At 38.1% G+C, this 8,009-nt stretch overlaps 1 protein-coding gene across 2 annotated transcripts in view; it reads left to right on the top strand.

The window, feature by feature from the left end:
• The window catches only part of hypk (huntingtin interacting protein K), a 21,301-nt gene that overhangs the window by 5,710 nt on the left and 7,582 nt on the right, over positions 1-8,009 (top strand). For both annotated transcript variants that reach the window (XM_050041795.1, XM_050041793.1), the window contains exon 2: positions 4,905-4,960. In XM_050041795.1, coding sequence (XP_049897752.1) covers positions 4,905-4,960 — 56 coding nt within the window. The remainder of the gene's footprint in view (positions 1-4,904; positions 4,961-8,009) is intronic.

Genomic DNA, 8,009 nt, shown 5'->3' with positions numbered 1-8,009 from the left:
TTGCCATGGTGACTCGTCGAATCGGGGCTCCATTGATGCTGGCTTTTTATAGTTGTGGCGCACGCGCTTAACTCCAGGTGAAACTACTCCGAGTTGATTAAACTGATTCAAATCAGCTGTTCTGGAACCGGAAACTCAGAGTTTCCTATCTCAGAGTAGATCAACTCAGAGTTCAGAATTAGACTCAGAGTTTGTTGAACCTGCTTTGTGAAACGGATCCCTGGGATTAGACTGAATACAACAGTATACTGTTTGTTTGTTTTTGTACTTTACTAAAGAATAATTGTTAAGGTACTTGTACTTTACTTTTCCATTTGATGCTACTTCAATTCCACTCCACTATATTTAATAGAGAATTGTTTTCCTTACTTTCTACTCTTATGATATATGAATAAAAGTTAATTAATCATGTCTTATGTTCTCTCTCAGGTACATCTGATCCAGCCTGATTAAGTGCAAACCAATAAAGAGGGTGGCAGGAACAGGAACCTTGGCTCACTTCATTTATTGATAGCTTTAGTAGTTTAGTAAAAGTAATTTGTAATTACATGTATTTAATATACCAGTCACATTTCATTTTTTCAGCAAAATGAGTACTTCTACTACTAAAAATTGAATTTCCTCTCAGGGGGATTAATAAAGTATATAAATAAAATAAAATAAATAATAAAATAAATTTAATTGATATTCTTCTATACTTTTTAAATGCATGTCTAAATGAACTAATGAAGCCTACAAACAACTTCACATCAGTTGCTGAAGCTAGCGTGCATGTACACAGACACACGCACACACGCACACACACACACACACACACACACACAAGCAAGCGCCATACCGACCATACACAGCTGAAATGCACTGAAGTAAACTTCTACATGTCCGTTAGCTTTAGCAGCCGATGTGAAGTATTTTTAGACGACATTATTGTTTCCAATGGCTGCCCGTTGCGACTCGCGAGCAACCGCGTGAGGGGGGGAAGATGGCGTGTTTATCAAGCATCAACAGTGGTGTCTTTAAAACTTCAGCATAGAGGATTTCTTATTGCAACTTTGACATTTTCTGTTGCTTTACCTTCAAACATCACACTGGTGCTTCACGGGGCAGTCCTCTCTCCCCTCCTCTCTCTCTCTGCCGCTGCCTGCAGCGCTGCATCTACCTTCAGTGTTGATTGGCTGTCACTCACTTGTGCCGTGAAGCCAATCAGTGGGGGCTGTAGGCGGGACATTTGTTACACAGCGCAGAGTGGAGACTTCAGGCAGACAGGCAGAGAGAGACGGCTACATGAGAGCCAAAGGAGCGCGTTTTAATTAAAATAAACGTATTTTAATTAAAATAAACGTATTTTATCGGCTATCGGTGGAAAAAACGGCTGATGCCGATTATCATAAAAATGCTGAATATCGGCCGATATTATCGGCGGTGCCGATTATTGGTCGATCCCTAATACACATGAATGCTAGGGGTGTAACGGTACACAAAAATCTCGGTTCGGTACGTACCTCGGTACACAAGTCACGATTCGTTTTTTTTCGGTACAGTAATGAAAAAAATAGACAACTATTAAATATCTTTTACTTATTGGTAACCTTATTAAAACATACCACCACAGCAGTTAACTCTTTTTACACAATTTCTGAATGAAACAAATATATATAAAATCCTGCTTTTTCACATTGTTTGAATGAAAATAGAAATATAAAAGTGAAAAATAAAATCCTGCTGTTTTTTTAACACATTTTTTGAATGAAAAATATAAATATACATTTCTGCTTTAACAGTTTTACTCAATTAAAATAAAAAGTATAGTGCAGCTGGTCAGCTTTAAAGCCTGCTCAGATTCAGTTTTACTAGGAACTTACTTAGCTTTCCCACTTTGTTAAAGTGCAGTAAACAAAACATGCTTATATCTAAAGTGCAGCTTAAACAATTTTACTCAACTCCAATGGCGTTGGTTATTTCTTTAGCGCGATGGTCAGGGAAACGCTCTTTCTTTTTAAACGACGACGATATCGTAGTTTGCACCAGATTGCTTTTTCTAGTCGTGCCGGTTAACGTTCAAACTCGGGTGGTGTCGCTTTAGATGCGTTAGCATGTTAGACGTGTTTCCAAGTACATACCCGACCGCTGTTCTGCAGTGTCGGCACACTGCTTTTGTCTTGTCAACTTGTTTATTTCCATCTTCGTATTTTACCCTGAAACCAAAGTGTTCCCAAACGGAGGACTTAAGGTTTGCGGGTGGGTCTTCAGGTTCGTCAGGCTCACTTGCCATGTTGTCAAAATGCGAGAATGCGCTGCACAAAGTGAAAGCAGAGATTTACGGTCGGACTCAGTCCGTCACTCAATTATGTCCGTCGGGGAACTAGATATTTAAATGGTTTGGCTCGCAAAATCGGACTTAAAATAAAACAAAATAAAATAAAATAATATCCTGCGCCCAATAATTCGGTACAGGGTCGGTGCCGAACCGAAAGTCGCGTACCAAACGGTTCGACACAAATACATGTACCGTTACGGCCCTAATGAATGCAGCAGTAATTTTCATCCAAAAACATCAGATAGAAAGGGAAACACTGACAGCATAGAACATTTTACTGGACAATGAATACTTTTACTCTAGGCACATTTTGCTGGTTATACTTAGACACTTTTACTCAAATAAGTTTTGAATGCAGGACTTTTACTTGAAGTGGATTATTTTTACAGCGTGGTATTATTATGTTTCCTTCAGTAAAAGATCTGAATACTTCTCCCACAACTGACATCTGTGACAGTCTTCAGCTTCACCAGTACAAGGATGGAGTATAATACAGATACACAATGTAAGAGCCATATTGATATTAGTAAGAATAGTATGGTAGTTTTACTTTAAAGATGTGGAAATGCTCCTTTAAGTCATGCTTTTGATGATGTCACAGCCAAACAGCCCTCAGAGATGGTTAAGCAGCCGAAGGAGCAAGACAGTTTTTTGACGGTGTGCTCAGTTGAGCCAATTAAGAGTGAATCTTGTAACTTTGTTTTTTGATTTTTCAATTAAAGTTTTCAAACGGAGTTACTGCCTTGGAAGATTCATTTCGTGTCAAGCTTATTGCCAACGGACTGCTTAATAGTGGTGGTAATGTGGAGTAGGCCTACTGGATGGATGAAAGATTGCCGCTACACACAAGAACAATGTAATATGTAAACACAGGAGTAATAAAATGTTAAACAACTGCTAGCAGCATATAGGCTAGTAAATAGAAAAATGTCCAACCAGTGCCTCTCAACATAACTGCAATCATAACTCAACATTCTCTAAAGAGATGTCAAATAGGACCACAAATTCCATTCATGGTTCTCAAATGTCTGTTGCTTTAGGAGGGAGAAGGAATGAAATGTCTTTCTCAGATTTTCTGAGCAACCAAGTCAGAATAACTACATCAAAGATAATATTTTTACTGAATGAGGATAAGTAACGTTAGGGCTGCAACTAAGTTATTTTATTATTGACCAATCTTTATTATCATATTTTATATTCATATATTAAGTATTAGGTAAATTTGTCCATTACAAGTTATGAGAACTTGAGATCTAGTAGTTGTTTTTCTGTTTGTTTTTTTCCATTTGTTTTTTTTTTTTTTAACCAACAGTCCAAAATCCAAAGATACTGATAGTGAAATAATATAGTATGCAGACAAATGGCAGCTCTTCACATTTGAGAAGCTGGAACCAGAGAATATTTACCATTTCTTTTCAGTTATGCAGCTAATGCGATATGGATTATCAGAGTTATTGCCAAGTAATTTGCAGTTTAATCGACCAATCGATTAATCAACTTATTGTATCAGCTGAAGATCACATACTAAATAAGTATACTTGGTTTGTGAAATCTCATTCACCAAATTTAGGTTATCTGGCTAGACCTAGCTATTTGAGGTTACAGTAGTGATATTGATTTTATTTCATGTATTTTTTTTAATGTGTTAGTATGTTTTCTTTTTGGAAGTCTATGTGTGTAATGCAGATGAAAGTGTGACAGAGCAAAACGTTTATGTATAATCAGAGATTAGAAGGATATACTGTGTTATCAGATCTTGGTTTGTTAATTCAATGATGTGTGTTTAACATCGAACCACTACAAGTAAATAGTTTCTTCTAAAGGAAACACTGCTGGAATGAATTCTTAGTATGCAGCCTATATTGAGTGGATTCATCTGCTTGCTCTGTAATATGATATCTAATATCATAATAAGGTGTTAGAAAGACCATCCTCCCATTTTGATATATATCAAGATACATGTTCAGGAATGTAAAGTCAACTGTGGGGTATTTGTTCTTGTTCTTATTGTAGTAACAGGAAATAAATTACATTCCAAGCTGTCAGATAAAAGGAGATTATCTTGTAAAAAAATATGAATTATTAGTTGCTTTGCAGTATAAAAGTTGATGACAAATCGATGTATCATAATTTGCCTGACTTAAAAACAAAATACCACAATGATGATGATAAACAATAAATGTCAATGTAGTTCTCAGCCCAGCTGTCATAGTCTGGTGAATTATAAGAAAATCACAGAGTAGTTTATCAGTAGATGCAAGTGAAATATGAGATATCTTGCATTTAATATGGTGCCATTTTATATATTTAAAATAAACAACAACTTTGAGGTTATTTTTATATTTTGATAACATACACATAAATCCAGCAGCCTGTTTGTGCTTTATTTTACAAAAGCAAATATTTGTATGGTAAGATTTATGACGCAGAATGGATTAGTTTTTGGGCGAAACAAAGTTCTCAATGAAAGATACCTATAGGACTTTGCTCATCAGATTTGTTGTGATGTGACAGTTGTAATGGCTTTCATATTTGAAATTTGGTGAAAATGATGAATAGATAGGAATAACAGTGTTTTATCTTTCAGGCCATGTCAGTGATTGGAGACAGAAGGTCACGAGAACAGAAAGCCAAACAAGAGAGGTAAGATCACTGTTGATTTAACATATAGATACAAAATGTGTGTAACAGCACCATCAGCTCCATATTTCTTTATTTTGGATGGTACAGATGAGTGTACTACGAAACAGGTCGGACAGAGTCCAGCTTTCTTTGCGTTAGCTGGCTCGACAAAGCCTCGTGTCAGAGATAACAGGTACCACCAAAGTGGTTATCAGCTGTCCCTGTTAACCCAGGCCTTAATCATCAGGCTCTGTGCATGTTCCAAAGGGGGCATTGGGCGTCTTTTGACTCATCCAATACACAAAATAGACCAGTGGTGTGCTGCCTACTTCCACCTATGAAGAATATAAAACATATTTGGAAAATGTCACCCATGCTTTCATCTAATTATGATTATATTACTGTAATTAACTATATACAGGGCTCTGCCAAAAGGCCATTTCCTGTCTAGCTACTTCGAAAATTGACTGCCAGGCTTGACAAATTCCAAGAGACAAAACCACCCCCACCCTTGCACTGCTACACTGGCTACCTGTTAGGTATAGAATTGATTTAAAACTTTACTAATTACTTTTAAATTACTTTTACTTTTGGTCTTGCTCTTACTTACATTATAGATTACTCAAGCCACACAAAAGGAAAAGGAACCTGTTACAAAAGGGAACTGGGCATTTTCCATAGAGTGCTCTAGGGATGACGTTTTTCTGCCTACACGGATGTTAGCATTGCGCCGGTTCCCTTGTCAAAAAGCCTATGGGGTTTTTTCATTGCATTTTGGATTATTGCAGAAAATAACCTCTGTGGCAAACAAAAGCTTATAATACTTATGTTTTGTTCAGCAAGATAATATTCACAAATAAATACCACTGTTATGATTTTTGAAGCCAAAATGCAATCAGCTGAAGTAAAAGCTAATGGTAGGCTGTAAATGAACTACACTACAGTGGCTTGACTTAACATTGCCACCACAACGAGGCTATAAAGCCAGCTCATTTCCAGGTTTTAGGACTCATTCCTCAGACTCTGTCAGAGCCCTGCAGTTCTCAAACTCCCTACCCTGTATATCTGTGCCTTGCCTCTGTGTTTTGTTGTTTCATATGTCATATGTTATATGTCATGTCCACACTCTTGCAAATGCATTGCTCCACTGGGGACAAAAATAAAATAAAGTTCTACCCGGGGAACATAGGTAAGCAAACTTAGTACCGTCTTATAAGCCCAGTATACACTGCGATTTTGGGCTGTCCCAGACTTGAGATGACCAATGTAGAAGAAATGTGGTGTTATCTTTGGTTGTGGTTCCAAAGTGGTGGTCCTATATCACACAGTGAGAAAGATTCAAGGATGGCTGTTATCACTGTCTTGCAATCAAAGACAGCCTGTGATAAAATTCTGACAGTGTTAGAAATTTGCAATTACCATCTCACTGTGCGACTGCTGTCTTGACCTACGTCTACTTACCAACCAACCAGCATGAAATGACGCACTGATCAGTGCGACAGTGCTAAATGTTAGTAGATGCTAATAAATATACTTATAGCTATAGTGCGTAACTTCTGTCGCCTCCCAGCGGATAATGCGTTATTACAATTAATAAGCCGGCGGCACTTCCATGTACACAGAGTAACACTCCTCAGTCGCCACACACCGTGTAAACAGAGTAACACTCGCTACACACTGTATACACAATGCTACACAACGTGGCGAACACCAGGCTGCTAACATTACATAACGTTCATAGCACCATTTCCAAGAAAATAATAAAGTACTAGGTCCAGTACATGTAACAGCAACACATACTACTCATAATATAATTATAAACCAAGTCACTTACTTATCCAACAGCAGCAAGGCAACATCCGTGTCTGCCCTCAGCCCAATTTCTTCCTTCAGGGCTCTCCACCGAGGAAAAGCGACGCCAATGCAAATCTTTGTTTGCCTTCTCCGTCGGTCACTTTCCTTCTTTGCTAATAGACCTTCAGCCAAACGTCCAGGCTTTTTCTTTGTGGTAGGATCCACTTCTGAACCGTGTCTCGGCCGCTTCTTTGTTGCTTTCTCTTTCTACCTCTTGCTATGACACTCTCCGCTCTTCCTCCCCATCCCTTCTTGTTGTGAGGAAGCATTTCCTGTGCGCCAGCGTGGGAATGTCGCTGGTCGACACGCACGGGACGGCGCGTGTGTGGCGCATGCTGACGAGATCGAGGCTGAACCTACTTTAACAGGATTCTTTTTTCAGTAAATGTCTTTGTCCTGTTTCTAGGGCTGTACGCAAATATTCGGATATTCGAATATTCGTTTCTATGGGTAGGTATTCGTTATGAAAATTTGGTATTCGATATTCATTTTTTTATTTACTTTTTTTTAACATTTTTTGGTGCTAAATGTAGTCTTTTTGTTGTTGGTAAATGTAGGTTATCAATAAAAATCAAAACTTTTAAATTGCATTGTTAAAAATGTGAAAATATAGTATAGCCTACTGAGCTTGTGCGCACGGCACGCTTGAGCACATCCGTCTGAGGCTGTGGATCATTGCCAAGTTTTACCACTTTATCACTATTCCCTCTAACTTGTAGCTGTTTTTTCGTTATCTTTTGAATTTAATATGAATTATGGAACCGTTTTTGTCTCCGTTTGTTTCCCCCGTTTTGTACAATAAATTGTTTAAAGTTTCAACAAGTTTCTTTTGGAGTGCGTGACACAAGTGTGTTTTGAAAACAACCGCGGACTGTCACCTCAACGCATCAGTACCTTCGGATGCCATGACAGTAATAGCCAATAATGTCAAAATATCATTTACAGACCGATTTAACAGACGATCACTGCTGCCCGACCCGTAGGTCCATTTGCGGGTCCTGCGGGTTATGGGTCGACCCGCGCATCACTACTCAGCTTAGTCTATAAGGCTGTACACAACAGTAAGGCTATAGACATTATATTCTATTCGGGCCGGCAGAACCAGCAGCGCATGGGCTCTACAGTGCACGGCACTGCTGATATATATATATATATATATATATATATATATATATATATATATTACTTGCAGAGGCTTCCTACAACTTGTTTCAGC

This window comes from Epinephelus moara, chromosome 1, assembly GCF_006386435.1.
Source record: "Epinephelus moara isolate mb chromosome 1, YSFRI_EMoa_1.0, whole genome shotgun sequence".
NCBI classification, from domain to species: Eukaryota; Metazoa; Chordata; class Actinopteri; order Perciformes; family Serranidae; genus Epinephelus; species Epinephelus moara.
This window is presented reverse-complemented; position numbering and strand designations above follow the sequence as displayed.